General features: G+C 39.6%; 1 protein-coding gene across 1 annotated transcript in view; it reads left to right on the forward strand.

Moving 5' to 3' along the window:
• Positions 1-4,022: 4,022 nt before the first annotated feature.
• LOC104525389 (1-acyl-sn-glycerol-3-phosphate acyltransferase delta) overlaps positions 4,023-19,403 on the forward strand; it is a 24,348-nt gene continuing 8,967 nt past the window's right edge. The window contains exons 1-4 of the mRNA XM_010168535.2: positions 4,023-4,217; positions 6,432-6,585; positions 12,081-12,183; positions 14,115-14,190. Of these exons, the coding sequence (XP_010166837.1) occupies positions 4,023-4,217; positions 6,432-6,585; positions 12,081-12,183; positions 14,115-14,190 (528 nt within the window). The remainder of the gene's footprint in view (positions 4,218-6,431; positions 6,586-12,080; positions 12,184-14,114; positions 14,191-19,403) is intronic.

The following is a 19,403-nucleotide window of genomic DNA, read 5'->3' on the forward strand; positions in this document are numbered from 1 at the left end:
AAATAGTGTGGCCAGCAGGACAAGGGAGGTGATCGTCCCCCTGTATTCAGCACTGGTGAGGCTGCACCTTGAGTGCTGTGTTCAGTTTTGGGCCCCTCAATACAAGAAGGACATTGAGGTGCTGGAGCATGTCCAGAGAAGGACAGCGAAGCTGGTGAAGGGTCTGGAGCACAAGTCTTATGAGGGGCAGCTGAGGGAACTGGGGTTGTTTAGCCTGGGGAAAAGGAGGCTGAGGGGAGACCTTATCACTCTCTACAACTACCTGAAAGGAGGGTGTAGTGAAGTGGATATTGGTCTCTTCTCCCAAGTAACAAGTGATAGGACAAGAGGAAATGGCCTCAAGTTGTGCCAGGGGAGGTTTAGGTTGGATATTAGGGAAAATTTCTTCACCGAAAGGGTTGTTAAGCATTGGAACGGGCTGCCCAGGGAAGTGGTGGAGTCACCATCCCTGGAGGTATTTAAAAGACATGTAGATGTGGTGCTTAGGGACATGGTTTAGTGGTGGACTTGGCAGTGTTAGGTTTACAGTTGGACTCAATCTTAATGGTCTTTTCCAGCCTAAATGATTCTATGATTCTGAATTACATAATTGTTCATGTGGGCAGCCAAAACTACATTATTATTTGTATTTAAAACAGCATCACAGCATATGCTTGGGCATCCATCCTCTGAAATACTGCTGTGTTACCTTTCCAACATGGAAAAGTTTTATTCAATATGAAGCATTAGAAATTAGGAACCTAACTAAATTTCTGGAACAATAGCTTTGAGGGACTAAGGAAACATCTTTCCATCTTGATGTCCCAGACACTACAATATGAAGGAGTGCTATATTTCAAAAATAGAGCAAATGGAATCATCAAAAGTATGTCAATACTGAGGGCAGCCTGGAGAGCCAATAACTTACAAGGCACATTGCTGCTGCTAATGATTTGCAGCTACAGTGAATTTGTTTTGAAACTGTGGAACAAATTTTGTTAGACATCCTCAGCTTGCAGGTTGATTTCATGCTTTTTGTTGCGTTTTGTGGTTAAGAGGTGTTGAATAACTGAGGCTGGACGTGTAAATCAGGATTTTTGTTCTGTCACTGCACAGTGATGCAAATGCACCTGAAGTAAACTTGTAAAAATATATTTTTTTTAATGTGATGTTAGTGCAGTCATTTACAAAAGAACTTCATGGGTATTTCCATCTGAACAAACTTGGCCAAAGAAATTAAACTGGATTAAAATGCTATTACTGTAGACAAGTTGTCTGCATCCAGCAGCAATTTCATTAAAAATGTGTTGGAATTACACAGTTCTGAGCACTGAAAATATTTGACTTCCTTCAAGATGGCAGCTTGCATGGAATAAATCAGCACTTTTAAATTACATTTATTCTGTTGAACAAGCTGAATTTGAAGGCTAGAGGTGACCGTCACATATTTAGCAAAGCATTTTGGTAAAGGAAAACTTAGTGGCTGAAATCAACTGTAGGTGCATTTTTCCCCTGAGGTATTTACACAGGAGCTGTGCATGGGTAGACGACTGAAACAGAATAGATTGTAGCTCTAATTATTGTAAGAGAGATGGTAGGTTCTGAGAGGAGGCCTGATATATTCCTCCCACGGGAGAGCACTCTTGCCAGTATAATGCACTGAAGAGTTTCCTTTCTCTAATTAGTTCTGTGTCATTAGCCTTCCTTCTACTCCTAGGATAGATGGGTGCACAAAATAGCATAAGGTGATTTAGTTTCTTTTTATGTGCATCTAAGGAGTCGTACTCTCACGTGTCTAAAAGAGTGCTTTTAAATTTTAAAAATGCGTTGGCACAGAAAATGAATAAGAACATGCCCTGGGGAAGAATTCAAACATCTCTTCTGCTTTTGTGGTTGTACCTGCGCTGTGTGACACCTTAGCTTACAACATAATTTCTTTGTTTCACTGGGGGGAGGAGAACAGTGGCAACTTCTCTCCTGACTCTTGTTTAATTCATGATTATTTAAAATATGTAAAACATTAGAAAATAGCTCTGGTAAAATAGTTACTTGAGCTTGCTTTTTGGACTAGGATTAGGAAGGACTACTACACTGTCTTTTTGACCTTGTATGTTCTATGCAGAGCATACTTACATGTGTTCATAGTAGGTCTTATGATACTGAACATTTACTGTAAATAAACTTGAAGAGCATGGGGGGGGGGGGGTTCTGGTTTTGGGGGGTGACTACTGTTGCTGTTTGCCTCATTGTGCAGTGGCTTGCACGAGGCTGTGGCTGATGGCTGTCCTGGTTGTGGCCAAGGTGGGCAGTAGTTCCCTAGGGTTTTAGCCCTCCCTGCTCAGCTAGAAACGCTTTGCATCTGTTGGGGTTTCTTGGAGCAAAGCCTTGGCTCAGCTGTCTTCCTCAGGGATGTACAAAGGAGAGGAGTGGAAGAGCATGTGAACTGGTCTGTGTGCTTTGAACAGAAGCTATACTGTACATGTCCTACAACAAAAAATGCCCTTTGGAGGCTTTTAAAGCTGTGCTAGAACTATTTAAATTTATTTTGGAAATAAGAAATTGACTTGTATTGAGAGTAACTGAAAAAGGAAAAACAGTAGTGTGGGAAAAAAACCGGGGAGCTAAGGAAAGTGGTGGGAGAAGAGCCTGTTTCTCTGTGATCAGTTTGGGGAGCTGGAAAGAGGAGGTTGGCTGCTGCCATGAGATAGGGACTAACATCCAACATGGCTTGAAATTGAAATGTCAAAAAGTGTGCCCAATCCTACAGCTTCTCCTTGTGGGAGATCTGGATTTGGAGTCTTGATCTGGGCCCATCACTGAAATTCTTGAGTGATCAAGAGGGGGCACTTTAGTACAAAGTGTAAAATTATTTGACAGAGATGGTTTCTGCATTCTTAGAAATGGAATTGTCTCATGTCTTCTGCTCTGCTTTTGTGTGACAGTTGCTACTGAAGCTATGGGATGTGCACTTGCCTTCCAGTCTTACAAGCTTTTAGATAACTGAATTATTTAAGGTATTTTTTCCTTCTCAAAGAAGGAGAACACATGAGAGAAATGAGCTGAGATAAAGAATTAGGTCAAGTCTCTTCCCCTACTAACCAAATGAACAACAGTGACCAAAAAAAAAAAAAAAAAATGACAAAAAAAAAAAAAAAAAAAGTAAATAATTTCTGTTGATGGTATTTTCTACCAGTAAATAATTCCTACTAGTCACATGCAATGTCCTGGAACCCATCCTCAAGACACTTTGATGGGATAGCTTATAATGGTATCACAGATAGAAACTGGACTGTAATTGTTCCCTCTATCCTCTAAGAAAATGTCACTGTTTCATACACACACACACACATGCCATTTTATTCATTAAATAACAAAGTGAAACTTAAGACAGCTCACCAAGGCAGACTGGCTTGGAGGAAAGGAAAGGAGCAAGTGGAATAATTTCTCCTGCCTAAAGGGATGTCAGTCTGAGGTGACCACAGAATTAAGTTTTGGAGTAAGATTTGAGATTTGAAAATTGTTGAGTTGTTGTTTCTAGTGGTGTTTAAGGTTTCTTCCATTGGTAAACAATGTGTATGCATCAGTATATTGTCACGCAGCAATGGCTCTGTGACTCTGCTTCTCATTCAGAATAGGTTTTTTTTCTTTTGTCATGGTGAGATGTCCCAGCTTTGGGGAGAAGTATAGCTGCAAGGTATCTTAAAGGAACTTGAGTTGCCACTGCCCAGGTTCTGCTTGAATTAAGAATGTAAATTTTTATGGTTTGGGTCATTTACATGGATTCCTCAGTACGTGAAGGAATTTGGCTTGTGTTTTGGGTTTCAGGGTTCACAAGCACACATGCATACATATATTTAATTCTGGAAGTCTTCTTTCATGCAGATATCTGAGATAAGATTTGACTTCTGTCATATGATGAGAACATCTTTTTCTTTGTTTTACTTTTGCACTGGTGTTAAAACTGGGACTGGTCAATATGAATCAGTATATTAAGTGTCTAACTGTGCATGTGTCATACCCACAGAGAACTCTAAGTGGTGTAAATGTGTTTTACTTGCCTTGCTCCCGTCTTGCAGAGTTCCAAAGTGCTTGCGAAGAAGGAGCTCTCCTACATGCCTATCATTGGCTGGATGTGGTATTTCCTAGAGATAGTCTTCTGCAAGCGTAAGTGGGAGGAGGATCGGAAAACAGTCATGCAGAAGTTGCTGAATCTCCGGGACTACCCTGAAAACTTTTGGGTGAGTAATGACTAACAAATGGAGTGTGAGGTGCTTGAGAGGGATGAAGGCCATAGACAATATGTGGCAGTCGCCAGGTTGCTCCTGGGAGCTTTGATTCATGAGCTTCTTGGCTGTATCAGGAGAGTGTTCTCCAAGAATTGAATTCTCTCTTGAATTTCATCTGTAGTAGTCTGTCTTGTGTGTTTTCTTCCTCTGTATTGTGGAGCCCTACAGATGTTGTTGCAAAAATCCCTCCACTGTGATCCATTCAGTAGACTTTGTGGTCCTTTAAATACAGCAGCTGGAGAGAGGTAGATGCAGGGATTCATGGTGGTGTAACAGATGCATGTGACAATGTATTGAAACACGTATTCTTTACCTAAGCTCTCCTCTCATCTTAGATTACACAGTTCCTACTAGTATTTTCTCCTCCTATTTCCCTGTGGTTCTGCCATTCCTATCCAGAATGCATGTCTGCTAGGTCAGACATGCCCCAGTAGAAGTGGAAGCCACAGATAAGTACCTAGTCAGAGAAGTGGTTCCTGGGGCCATCAGCTGTGTTACAAGGAGAGGATTGGTGTCCCGTTGCAGTAACAGGAAAGTGTTACTTGTTGCATCACCATTATTTTTTAGTATTGAGCTAGTATTTGCTAGTCTGGGAGTGAAAAGCCTTTGTATTTTTTGTTTTCTCAGTAATCAGAAAAAACTTAGTTCTCTTGAGCTGGTGATGGCAAGAGAGGAATTCAGTTAAGGAAATGGTACCTTGAGCAGCCTCACAAGGGCCTGCAGAAACTTGCTTAAGAAGCAGTTTCCTAGTGAAGACGTATATGCAGTGTCTCTCATTCTCTGAAACAAAACTTTTAAAAATTGTTGTTGATTTAAATGAGCACTAAGCCATCAAAACTAAGCTCTATGCTTGGATAATGATTAAATGACTTCCAGGCAGGAGGCTGTCTAGCAAAGGGACATTTCTTGGTTTCTAGTTCAAATCTCCCTCACAGAGATTTGCCTGTGCTCTGTGATTTTTGGAAGGTGTTGAATGCCTTTCTGTACACCTAGGCAGTTCAGGACTAATTGGTGAGCACAAACTGCCACCATCCTTCATATCTTGCTGTAGAGGGGTTGCTAAGAAGGAGCTATACCTGTAGTAAGAGAGATACAGTTGCTGATATATACCTGGGGTTATTGCAGTGTGGAGTTATAATTTGCCCTTGTGTGGTGACATGATGTCAAAAGGCACAGTAGTAGCACCTTGGCAGGTAGAAAGACAGAGCATGCTAAGTAGGCTAGAAGGATTTACTCATCAGTTTCTGTATGTTTCATCTAGCTGTTTAACATTTGCATGTGATATATGAGTAAAAGTGCTCTTAGATGAGCTGGAACTGAAGCTGGCTGCTTGGCTAGTTTTCTTCAGTCCTTCTGTCTTTGTTGGCTAAGTCTTTGCTGTGGGTTATGAGGACCTGGCTTGTGCAATTTGGCAATGCTCTCTGATGTGTTAGTTTGCATTCAGGCTTGGCAGAAAGCAGATGAGCAAGTGGTACATCTCCAAAGATCTGTCTGCTTCTTCCTGTCTGCCAGTGGCAAAATTGTAATTGTTCATGTCTGAGCACTTACACTATAAAGTTCATAAGGGCTTTCAGTTGTCCATCCACTGTCTTACATCTGTTATGAGCTCAGTCACTAGCATCAAAGTTACTGTCTGCAGTTGTCAGTGGTCCTCATGCCATAGTGAAAGCAAGTGGGCTGGAGTGAGAGGAAGCAAGCTGGGCACTGAAGCATTTCCTAGAAATATGTTTGGTTTAGGCACTTGGCAAGTTTTAGATACGATGACACTTGAACACCTCACCATCAGTGAGAGATTTGCAACAGGAGGTATATTTGAGTGTTTTCTAAGATCTCATTAGAGATGGAGTGACTCATTCAGATAAATCAAGTCATTCTGATAGCAAGTAGCAGAGCAGAGGTTAAAGTCTCAAGGCTGGAGCTCAAACCAGAGGATGGCAAGTTGGTTGGGTGGGGGCAATTGAGAGGATTTGTTCTTGGCTTTTTTATGTGTTTTTTGTTCTTGTTTTACTCCAGGGCAATTAGATTACCTAAATGTGCATGTGGCCACACCTGTCTCTGCTAGCAGGGTTCATTTGGGCTGTGTTGGTGGGAATTAGAGGGGCCTCTGATGAGATAGATGTAGAAGACCTGAGCTGCTTTTTAACTGTAGTTCTCTCTTGGTTTTAGTTCCTGATTCATTGCGAGGGGACAAGGTTCACAGAACAGAAGCACCAGATTAGCATGCAGGTAGCTGAAGCCAAAGGCCTGCCCAAGCTCAAGTATCACCTCCTGCCACGAACAAAAGGATTTGCTGTCACCGTGCAGTGTTTGAGAAATGTAGGTAAGGAAAGTCACAAGGAACAATGCTAAATGGTTATTTTGTCTAACTGCTGTCACTTTACCATGTTCTTCTTTTCCCTGAAGCATGTGTCCTAGCAGAAAAACCCTGGGATCCTTTCTAACCTTTCTTCCACTACCTTGCAAAAATTAAAGATTAGGTTTTACTAACAAAGTCCTAGGGCAACTTGGTTATTTTTTAATTTTTTATTTTTTTGTTTCTGTTACTGTGAGTCTGTATCAAGGGATATCACGTTACATGTTTCGAAACTATTGCCAAAGGATAATATTTCTTAGTATTTACTAAGCAATCCTATTCCAAATGAAGCAAATACATCACTAGAGAATCTGAGGCAGCGTGTCTTAAATATCTTCCTGTAAATATCTGCCTCAAATAACACTGTTTTTAAATTAAAAAAAAATCTACTTTAAATTTTGTATAGATGTATTTTAGAGTTTCTTTGTGGAGCTGGGGAAGGGGAGTAGACCACAACTGAAGATACATGTAGGCAAAATTTATAAATAAATTATTTCTACATTACAGAACATGAGTAAGTGTTTCTTTGTTAACGTTATTCTGAACTCCCCACCCCCCAGTTATTTCTGGTTGCTTGCATTTGCCAACTTTTAAGTGCCATCAGTAAGAACATGGCAGACATGCCTTTGAAGTGATTTTCTTTGACTAACATAACCCATCAAAGTCTTCTGCTGTGTACTTTGTGGGCAAAGTAAAGACAGTGCTAAGTAGCCATAGTGCCACAGTATCTTAGGGATTTGGTAGATTTGTGTGTTGTTAGAAGGCCGATGTGTCAGAAAGACAAAGTGGTTAGTGGTTTAGAAGAAAATGTTCTAGCTTGACTGAAGTTAATGTCAAAACTTCTTTTGTCTTTGGAGACATATTTTCATGTGGCATATCTGGGATAGCTGCTGTAAAAAAAGCTTTGCAGTCAGCTGTCTTGCTGTCTGTCATGTTTCTTCTACGTATCCTCTTGCAAGTCAGGTAGATGATATCACTGTTGTAGCTTGCCAGGCATCCACAACTTCCCACCCCCAAAATGGATAGCATAGCTTGGATCTTTCCTGATATGTGCAGAAGAGGTAAGTTATGTGCAGCATCCTGCAGCTCCCTTAAGGGCACAGTTTAACCTTCCCTTTTGAATAAGGGCAACTGTTTTCCTGAGGGCAGGGGCAGGTAGACTTGAAGCATTGAAGAAGGGCTGAGTCAAAACTCTGTGACCTCCAGTGCCCTGAGCTGGGAGTCAGGGACAGGTTATTTTGGTAGTGATTTTGTTCTTTTCACTACTCTGTGTAAAGCAAGCAAAACATGGTATGATTCTGGACAAGTAGCTGATTTGTGGGAAAATGTTTCAAAGCGAAACAATTTTAGTGAACCCGAGTAATGTTTATAAAAACTTCTGGGCATTCGTGTGATACACTACAGTAACACTTCTTAGGATTCTAAATATTATTCTGAAATACTTTCAGAAAAAGAAGACTGAGATTGCTAGATCACTTAAGTACTTAGGGAAGTGTATGTTGCTACCTTAATGCAGAAGCTGCGACTTGCTAGATCAAACAGGGTAAGGCTAATAAAAAAGTAGTATTTCCCTGTGAGGGTTCAAGGAGAAGCACAGAGAGTCATAACTTCTCATAGATAGTTTTTGTTGAAACTGCATAGCTTAAAAACCCAGCCAACAAACTGCTGAGGGAGACAGCTGGTGACCCCAGATCAGTGTTGCATATTCTTCTGGGTATGTTGCTTTACTTGCCTTGTCGCTTTTTGCAAGGAGAGGGAGGTAATAAGAGTTACTGTCTGGCTTACTATATGTTTCTCTACTGTAGAGACAAGAAGTACACGTGAAGAGCATTTGAAAGGCCTTTGTAAACAATGTCTTATTTTTAGAGCTCCTTGTAACATTAATATGTATAGCAAGGTACCAAGGAAGTCCATAAATGTTTTTTGAATAGAGAATGTGATAGAAGTCCATTTTGACAGTCCATAATTGAGAAATATAAATTCTATCTAGAAATTATTCCTTTCTTGCATGAATACTGATGGGATTTGATCATTTATTTCTGTTACCCTGCACTGATATTTTAATAAATTGCTGTTAGGTTGTAGAGTTTGCTACTTGTACTGTTCATAGAAGCAAATGAAAATACAGATCTGTTTCTAAAACACTCATCCATTACTTACAGCAAAAATAAATGTCACAAATATCGCAAAAGATATATTTAACTGTATATCAGGCAGTTCTTTTTATTTTTTTTTTATTTTTAAGACTTGTATTTAAAAATATGCCTCATGATGGATTGTAGATAACTCAAAGTTGTCCATGCTGGGAACTACTGTCCTAGAGGGAATGCATGAGAATAAATTTCTAGGGTGATGTTCTCAGGGAGTTCCAGATGACAGTGTTTGCAGGTTTTCCAGTGACTTTTTTTTCCTATGAGCAGCACTTTAGTCCCAGATTTTTTCAATTTTTAGTGAGGCTCCTGGACATCCTCCTGAGCAGGACACCACGTTTGACAGGATGAGTGCTTTTTTCACCAAGATGACCAGAGCAATGAAATGCTAAATCAAAGGATTGTGTCAATGTGGCTGTCATACCAGCAGTACAATGAATTCCACCATCTCTTCCTTTCCCTTTCCCAGTCTTCACTTCAGATCGTTGTGTACTAGTATAAAGCTGTATGCAGGCATTCTCATTGCCTGTAGGTTGATTTGTTGGATGATCATTCTGGCATAATCCACCATGTCCGCAAAATAATGCATGAAATTCAAAAAGATGGCAGAAGTAAGAAAAATCCTCTCTGGATATGTAATCAGAAGATTTCTGAGGTCAAAATTAAGAAATTAAATTCTTAAGTACATAGTTCTTTGTCAGAATGCTGTACAAAGAACCAAAAGTTAAAGATATAAAAAGAAAACCAGGCAGAGATTAGAAAACAAGACAAAAAAAATAGCCTTTTTTTGTCAGAAAGTAGCAAGTCAGCTGGAAAAAAATTGTTTTCATTTATGATCTGATCTGAGCCTTTCAAAAGGCTTCCAAACACAAAAGGCTTGATTTGTGTTTGTTTCTTTCATGAAAAAGATGTTTTATAACTTCTTTGAGAAAATATTTTATTTCACAATTGAAGCAAAACTTCTCAAGTGCTGCCTGAATTAGTCTGGGAGTGAGACAGTTGCAATGTTTTCAAGATACTGAAGAATTATTTTTTTACTTAGTTTAGAATATGAAATTTCTGGACTCCTCAGCTTTTGGATGAAAAAGTCATGAGATGTCCGGTTCTAATTATGTAATTATGAAATACACATTTATTGAAAAACAAATTCAGCATGTCACGCAGCATGCAAGTGCTGCTTTGGCTGTGGAAATTTTCCATGAAATTTTAATTCTGTTCAGTGTGTTTCTTTGATGCTTCTACGGTTGTTCTTTTCCTTCACTTTCAAAATGGAAAAACTCAAGTCTTCAGTTATTTTATATCTGGGTATAATAGAGGTCTGTTTACTCCTGCATATGCTATCGTTGTCTTGGATTTTGCACTGCTTTGCACCAAAAGATTTCAGTGTGACATTAAAAAGGACTGGACTGAATATCAAACTACAGACCAGTTTCAAACTGGAATGGGATATTTTTCTCTGGAGTGAAGGAAAACTTTCTGTATGGCCAGCAGTACATAAGGATGTTCCTGATCAACTCTGTGGAAATTTTTTCAGAACAGGAGAAGCATCTTCCAATGTGTCTGAACAAGCATCCAGTTGGAATCAAAACTCAAATGTAGACGTCTTCTAAAAGATGAAAGAACAAGTGCTGCGTACATCATACTGTCCTTTATTGAGTCCTTGTTGTCGTTAGAATAATCTCATGCTATTAAAGAATAAACTAAGAAGCTTACCCTGTATAAGCCAAATTGAGCTCTTGTCTTCCTTCAATTACATTGGATTAGTAAATTAGAGTAGATTAGTAAAATCCTTCTACACTAAGAAGCTTAAAAATGGAGGTAGATAATTTATTCAAAAAAGTAATTTCCTACATATATTGTACAGGGAGAGTAGAGTACTTGAGGTAAATTTTGACTTGTGTGTTGTAGATCTGAGTTTGGGCTAAAAACCCAACTGTAGTAGCAAAGGAATTGTTGTTAATGAGGGATAAAGTCTCTATGCAGTGACAGGGTTTTGGCCTCTGTTTTCAGAATTTTCTTGCAGTGCTGTAGGCAGGCTGTTCTGTTCTGCACTATGAATTCTGTTTTGCAATAACAAATGTGGTGAGTTTCTGGGGCTGAATGTTGTCACCAAGCCGTATTCATCTCTCGTAGCTAGAGAGGCTTCAGAAATAAAAGCAAATCTGTTCTGTGTAATAAAAGGCTTTCTTAGGTGGGGTGAGAACTCTCACAATAAAGGCTCATCACAGTGTTCATGTGATGCAAAACTCTAGAGCAGAAAACCTAAAATACAGCTAGCTACACATGAAGTGCATGTTAGTCACTTTTGTGACCAAAAAAAAAAAGTTTTGTTGCTGGCACTGATCTTAGAATTCGTACCACGATGCACAGTTGGTTTCAGTGGCAGGAAAATTACTTGCACTCTGGTAATTTTGTGACATCAGGAAAATGTCTCTAAGGATGTGTTCAAATAAATTATTTTGAAACACTTTATGTGGTTTAAAACAGTGAACACTTTTTCTGTAGAAGCTGCTTGTTAATGCTGTCTTAGTTTAACTACAAACAACCTTTACAAATGCTTTTACCGTTACCATACAGTCCTAAATGGCAGAAACAATGTTTTCTTGAGGCTGAAGGTTTGGTTGCAGTTTTGTTCTGTGGAACTTGGATGTTACATTTCTCACAGCTGCTTGTCTTCATCGCAGCAGCCCAGCTCACACAGGACATGGTCTGTTATTCTGTCTCTGCCTTTGCCCTGCAGCAAGTGCCTCCGTTATCAAATAATGGACATGACAGGGAGATTGTTTTGAACCCCAGCGATTCATAGTTGCATTAAAACCTCCTGCTGTAGCATGTGTCGCAACACACACTTTACCCATTCTTAGTCAAATGGTATATATTCATTGTTTATAAAGTGTATATCTGCCTGGTTATTTACTCAGATTTGGGGAGGGAGTTGTGTCATTTACAGTGAGTTGAGAAAGCTAATAGTTTTTCGGCCATTTGACTCCTAGGATGTCCTAGGTATATTAACTGTCAGAAACCGTAACTGTGTTCCCTACATCCAACATTCTGTACCTGATGGGGAAGGAGACAAGAGTGGAGAGCAAACCCTTCCATTCTACTGGTGCAGTTCCTGAAAGGGTCACTGGTTATCTGGCTTCTTAAAACCTGCATGTTGAGTATTCCATTGTCATATTTACCTTGGTGACAGCTCAAATTATGGCGCTATTGCTGATGACTTCACATTTAAATATTGCTCCTTGTCTGAGAGAATGACTTATTTCCATTCTATTACTACAGTAATCACATAACCTGTTTCTCTCCTTATAGTTTCTGCAGTTTATGATTCTACCCTGAATTTTAGAAATAATGAGAATCCAACATTGCTGGGAGTTCTAAATGGAAAGAAATACCACGCAGATTTATATGTAAGGCAAGTAATCCATATTTTAATTCCTTTTTGGCACACAGAATTGTGTACTTGTAGTCACAATTGCACAAGTAAGGAAATATTTTTAAGTAGGTAATGGATAGAAAATCTCTACCAACCTGGCTTTAGAATTGCAGATAGAAACTCATATGGGATGGGAACGGTTTCTTGCAAAGTTCTTTCAGTAAATGTGAGGACCCTATAAAGCTCTACAGTTTTTTTTCCGTTTGTTCCCATCTGTTTGGTGTAGTTGTTGATGTGTTTGACTGCTGCTCCCTCTGTACTGAGAAGGGAGTTGTTTAATGAAAAAACAGTTACCTGGATTCTGTATCATTAATGTTTCTTTAAGTGATGAACACCCCATTGGCTTCCCATAATCTTAATAAGAATGGGACAATTCCAAGACCCCTATTCCCAGGCCAGGTCCTACCCATGCTGCAGGCACTCGGGGTATGTGGTGGTTTAGGGTTGGAGCATAGAGGCTTAGAAGTGATCCCACAAGTGATCAGGAGTTCATGATAACTCTGTTATAGTTAGAATTGGCTGGTCCACTTGTTTTTATCTTGGGTACCACCAACATGAAGTAGAGTAGGACAACCTTTTCTTCTTACCTCCCCTTTTCTGCATGCTTTTGAAAATATTTTTGTCAATACTGGTTTTGCCCAAGGGTAAAAAAGAAACTTCCTCTTGATTCTTCATGGATGCAACGTGTGTTTGTGTTCCCACTTGGCTCTCATGGGTAGCTCAGCCTAGTGGCCTTGTGTTTGATGTACATGGCCTGGCTGGCTAGTGTCCATGGAGGAGCAGCGGGCCCTACCTGTGTGGACTATTCCTCTAACAATGTGCGTCATGCTGTGTCTTCCTTTACACCCTTCCAGCCCGCTCGAAGTCAGTCTGGCAGAGCGTGGAAATTGGTTTTCATGACTTGGGTTGGCTATTTTCCCTTCTGTCCTTTTGAGCTTTCTGAAATGCTCTTACAGGCAGGGAAGCCTCATGGCAAAATTTATTTTGGCAATTAGTTGAGGACCATCACAGATGTTCTTCAAAATCCTCCCTATTTGCTTATTGAAGTGTTATATGTTGCCCTCAGTAGTATTGTGTAAAATTTGGATGGCTTTGTTTGTCTTTGCTTAAATTTTCTTGAATTCTAATGTTATCATCTTAATGACTTTCTTAAATAAAGGAACAAAACAGTAGTGTTGCATCTCTTAATTTATTAACTACAAACAGGAGTGTCCTGACTGTGAAAAGTGTTCTCTCCTGTGCTGAACGAAGTTAATTTGATGGATATTAATTAAAATATATGCTATATTGATAAATATGAAATTATTAAATATTGATATCTAAATGAAGATGACAAGGAGGGGTTTTTTTATTTTTCTGTCAGAGGATTATTGAACCAAAATTCATGTAATGTGATGAAAATGTTGTTTTGTCAAGAGAGGGTTTTTCAGTGATAGGAGCCATTTTGCTAGAAATTATCCAACCAAGCTGCACATAACAAAAATTATGGGAATTGGAAATGTTACCTGAGAAATACTAGAGTGCTTTACCCTAGATATAAGGAGAATGGTTTGCTTTTTCTCTCTAAACTCTAGCTGATTAAATACAGCCTTGAACACTGTAGGTGAGGTGTGAAATTAATTCAAAACATTTGTTTAGAAACAGAAAATTGCAAACCTTTATCTAGAAAGCAGCTCTAGTGAGCTCAAACATGATGCATTACTATTTCAGAAATCTAAATTTCTGAACTTCAGATACATCTAAGAACTAGAGGTAGCTCTAGAAGCAAACTGTACTGATCTGGGAGCTGTTACCACAAATTAAAAAAAGGTGGAAAATGCAGTGAGCCTCCTTTTGGGTGGATCATCTGTCTGTATAATGTAAGCTGAAGTCTTTAATATTCTTCAATTTCTCTTGTTTACCATTGGCAGGCGGATTCCACTAGAGGAAGTCCCAGAAGATGAGCAGGAGTGTTCTAACTGGCTCCACAAACTGTATCAAGAAAAGGTTGGGTTTTCATCTAGACAGCACTTGCTGGCCACTAGTGGTTGTCTGTTTATACTGCTAGTAAACCTTTACAGTTTGCTTGCGTAGTGGTCCTGCTTTGGGGGCTTGGGGTTGGTTGGTTTGTCTGTTTTTAAGGATAAAAATGCTCTGTTTCTTCAGACACAAACTTGTTTTGTGCTGTCACTCATGATTGCCTTTATTTTGTACTTAAAGACCAACAGGAAGAAAACTTAAGCAAAACTTAATAGAGTAGTTTTAAAACTCTTATTTAGGAAGTTGCATAAGGATCCAAAAAACACAACTATGTCCTGGTTGTTAGAAGGACCTTCCTTCTCTTAAAGGCAACTCCTAAATCAAGAAGTAATTCATGGGATAAATGAGATCTATTTTGCTATAGTGTATGAAAAATTATGTCCCTTGTTTTACCCCCTCTTTCTTACCAAGGCAAAGATCCAACATTAACAGAAAAGACTGATAAATTGCTTTCACATTGTGTGCATAGAAGGCCTGCATTTAAGATTGCTAATTACATGGGATAGGGGCAGAATAATAATGACTGCATGTTTGTAGATACCCACTGATTTTATTTATTTTTTTTTCCCCTCAAGTAATTTCATATGCATCCTTCAGACTTTCAGAGTCTCTTTCTCATGGGTTTTGTTTTTATGAACATAGGAAGTGTTCAAAGCCAGGTTGGATGAGGCTTGAGCAACCTAGTCTAGTGGAAAGTGTCCCTGCTCGTGGCAGGGGGGTTGGAACTAGATGATGTTTAAGGTCCTTTTCAACCCAAACCATTCTATGATTCTGTGATAATGGTTGGGGGATGTGCTCTTTGAATACGCTGCAGCACTCCCATTTCAATCAGTGGGAGTGATAGGTATGCAAGGCATGAGAGCCTGGTAGCTCAGTTTGCTACAATAAATTGATCTAAGTATGTATTCAGACTGGAATACAGCAGTGATTCAGATTTAGAAGTGGTGGAATGTAGCTGAACTCTGGTTTCCTCTCTCTGGGGCACGAAAATTCTGCTGTGCCTGTACAACTAGTACTCTGCCTCAAACACCATGCTAGCATTTCTGTATTAACTATGTTCTAGTCTCCCTCAGCTTCAAACCAGGACTGGTTTTGGTTTAATTCATGGCCTCCCTAAGCAGCTTGCTTACCAGAATGTGAAAAGTAAACATGTGTTGAGACCTCAGTTGTAGCTCTACTAGCTTTGCCTCTGGTCTCCCTTCTTGCAAATTGTGCCACTAACACTTAATTCAGACGCGGCCCCTCACACCTTTCTGCAGAAGGCATTATGTTACCCATGGGCCCGTGCTCTCTCTACAGGCCTATACCTGCAAATGGTCCTTTTGCTGAACATTTCAAAAGTCCACTTTCTGCTCCTGTGACTTCATTTCTAACCCTGTTTCATGTTCCTAAGAACTGTTTAGACATTTGCAAGACAAGAACATAAATCAATGATTGTTTTCCTGAATCCTTTATTACATAGTTTTCAATAATTCACTTCAAGTTTTTTCTGTTACTCGCCTCTTTGCTGAACACTCAGTTATTTCTAGTGCAAATTGTGTGCTTTCTTCATAACAACTTAGTTTGCTGGTTGGTTAAATCCATAGTTTCCTATTTAGGTATAGGAGGAAGGAACTCATGTTCAGTTTTCCTTTCAATTAAAACCTTTTTTGGTTGTGTGGTGTTTTTTTGATTGGTTGGTTTTGGTTTTTGGTTTGGTGGTGGTTTTGGTTTTTTGCCGAAGGTGGCGTGTTTGTCTTCCTTCGGCTGTTTTACATCAGTGAAACTGTTATTTCATTGCAGTCATTCCTGGTTTACACAAGCCCATGTCTCTGTAAAATCAGACTGGGAGAATACAGAGCAGGGACAACTTCTTCAGGAGTTCTGAGATGGTGAAAGCCCACCTGCAGGGTAAAAATGCAATTCTATTTCATCTTTCTGTCATGCATCTTTAAAAAGATAATTGGCTCTTAGGTTGCATAACAAGCAGCATTGCCAGCTAGGTGTTGTTTCCAAAAATGATTTCTGTTTCAGATTGATGTCTTCAGAGTCAGTAAATACGCATGATAAAACGTAACAAATCTGTATTCAAAAGGAAGTAATTAATTGCAAGATATGCACTCATCTGTCCCGCGTTGTCTGTTTTGGTTGTAGCACTCCACTTCCTGTTTCTCAGACAGGGTATGCACGCTACTGAAAAACAGAGCCCCTATTTTATCTTGCATTATTGTTGCATTTTCTGGTGCTTATTCTAGCTGATTTTCATATTTTGCAGTACCTTCTCAAGACTTACGTACTGTGCAATGAATTATGCTCTAGTAGCATGATTTAATAGGTTGGGCATGCCGCAGGCACTGAGGTCAAGGCTGGAGAGCTGTGCACTCATGATAATCAGAGGCCCAAAGCTGTTTGAATGAGTAATGAAATCAGCAGTTAGTGGACATTAAGGGATGTGACTATTGATTTTTTTGGTTTTGGTGTTTGGTTGGGTGTTTTTTTGGTTTTTGGTTTTTAATTGTCATTATTAAAGGAGTGAGAGTCTTTAAGAAAAGTTTGTTCTGTTATTTTTTACCTCATTGCCTGATCCCAGTTACATGTACCTCAATGTGCTCATGGCAGGGGGGTCAGTTACATGTACCTCAATGTGAGATGCTGTTCTCTGAGAATCTGGTGTGGTTTATGTTCTTGCTACTTACCACTTTATTTTCTGGTCTAGCCACTGCTGCAAATGCAAAGAACAGGGCCTTGCCAGATAAACAGTGGCCCTGTGCTGTTCTAAACCAAACACTGTTCTCCTTCCTTTTCCAGGCTTACAGTAACCATCATGTCCACATGCTGCTTCTTCACCTGGGGTGAATTTTAACCTTCCACAGATGGCCAGCACTGTATCAGTTAGTGCCAAATTATGATAGAGGTGCAATTTGGGTTGCACATTGCCTTTTTCTTTTTTTTTTCCTTTTTTTTTTCTGTTTGTTTCTTTTTTAAACTGCCATTGCTAGAAAGACTCCCTTTGACTTTAGCAAGCACCAGGCTGAGCATCTTAGTGCCTGGTCTGAAGAGGTGTTGTATAATAGTCACAACTCTGCTAGCCCTCACATGTTTCTTTTGTTTTTTCATCTCCTTACAGCCTTACTGCCTGAAATAGAAGTTCTGCTTGATAATCTTAATTTCCACTAAAAAGAAAGTTGAGCTTCCAACTCTTCTCACTGTAAGAGAAGCATGGAAAACAGGGCATGAAAATATATGCTGAAATGCCCCAGGGAATTAGCAAAGCATACTGAAGAGGAGAAGTGTACAGAAAACCAGTGTTTGGGAACAAAGGATATATTTTTGGGTATTCATTCTTTGTGGGCTTCCTCATGAAAGGGCGGTGGCATACCTCTGCAGTCAGACCTCCCTGGTTATAGCGGGGAGGAAGAATCCAGTTAGCCTCTTACAAGATGATGGATGTTCCCTGATTTCCTCCCACTGCATTACCCAACTCTGAATGAAGCAACTCAGATTTGGTGAGGTCATTAGAGGGAGCAGTTCTTATGTCCAAATGTGCTACTTGGGTGGGTGGGATTTATTACAAACCGAAAACAAGCTCTGTATGCAGGGGAATGAAAGGAACATAATTTGGTTGAGGTGACTGAGGGAAATTTTGAGGTACATCATGGGTTTAAATGCTGACTCGAGCTGTTGATGGATACCATAGGCACCCTTGCAATAGCTTAGAAGACCTTTCAACCCACAGATCTCTTCTGCAAGGAATGAAAATGTTTTTAAGGGTAAGGAATTGTAACTGAATTGAAGTGCTGTTCCCCACAACAGAGTAAAATGGGTAGTAGAGGTGATGGCATTGACATTGTTTTGGCCATTGTATATTTCTGCCATCTGTCTCAAACCTCTTGGTGAGATGTGGTCAGCGGTTTTGCTGCCCCTGATGCTGTGCAGAGCCAACAAAGAGAAAACTGCTGCAGTAGTTTTAAGTGGATCTGTGTTGCTCTCTGTAGTGATAGGCTCCCTAATGGCGATACAAATAGTAGTGAGAAATTATTAACTTTTCTGGGTAATACCAGTATTCAGAAACCTAATTGTATACAGTAGAATTCAGCTTACTGATGATTAGTAGCTCTGTGTTAAACCAGTCATGAACAAAAATCCTCAAGGCACTGTTAAGAAAACTTCATACATTGTGTAATTTTGTTGAAGATAGCTAATTAATTGGTCATAATGATGCCAGTACAATCTAGCTCACATGCGCAAAACAGTCATAATTTTTTCTAATCTCAATAAAGAGAGTGCAATGCTTTAATTACTGTGTAATCTCTTAAAAGCTAAATGTTCTCTTTGAATTAGATAAAATGGTAGCAGCCTGTAATTGCTTAAGTTGCCATTAAATAATTAAAAATTGTCTGTGTCAGCTGGAGTGTAACTAAATGTAAAATCATAGCATAGTAGAAATAATCTTCTTGTGGTTGATGAGGACAATCTTGTCTTTGCCAGAATTTTTGGAAACTGTTGTGAAGCATTCCTTTCTTTGAAGAAATTTAGCACTTCATTCTGACTAAATTGAGGTTCCTTTTTATGTGAGTCTAATTCTGACTTCATTAATTAACCAGTTTTATGTGATAATACAGGTGAATAATCTTTACTTTTGAACCAGAAGGAAGGATTTTTCTCCCCACCCACCTTGATATCTTAGGGTGATGACATTGCTTGCTAAAGGCAATGCAATTCACCTGTATGTGCTGTAGAGGAAGGTGCTGAGTTCTGTTTTCTGTGCTTTACAAAACACATGGCCAAAAAAAACCCAAAAACCAAAAACAAAACCCAAAAAAACAGACCGTGCCCACCTCATTATGTTCCTCATATTATACTAAAAGGGAGAGTCATTTGGTTAAAAACAGTGAGAGATTCTGAACTGTTTGAATGTTCAGCTGTCTGTGGAGAGGTTCAGCACCTAAGCTTCCTTCTTTAAGCTTCATGGGAACAAGATGAGTAAGGTGGCATCAGTGGGACAACGCGGACCGGAGGGGTGGTGTGCTTTCGAGTATGGGACAAGATGGTGTCTGCTCCCCTTTTCTGACAGGGCTGTGGATGCTGTTTTAGAGCAGTGGTTGGAGAAAATAATAAGGAACAGAGGATCTGCTGCTAGAGTTGTAGCCAGAACACTTCTCTGGCTTACCAGCAGTATTTGTCCAGTGGCTGGGGGTCTT

Source organism: Antrostomus carolinensis, unplaced genomic scaffold (genome assembly GCF_000700745.2).
Source record: "Antrostomus carolinensis isolate BGI_N321 unplaced genomic scaffold, ASM70074v2 scaffold14885, whole genome shotgun sequence".
Taxonomy (NCBI): Eukaryota; Metazoa; Chordata; class Aves; order Caprimulgiformes; family Caprimulgidae; genus Antrostomus; species Antrostomus carolinensis.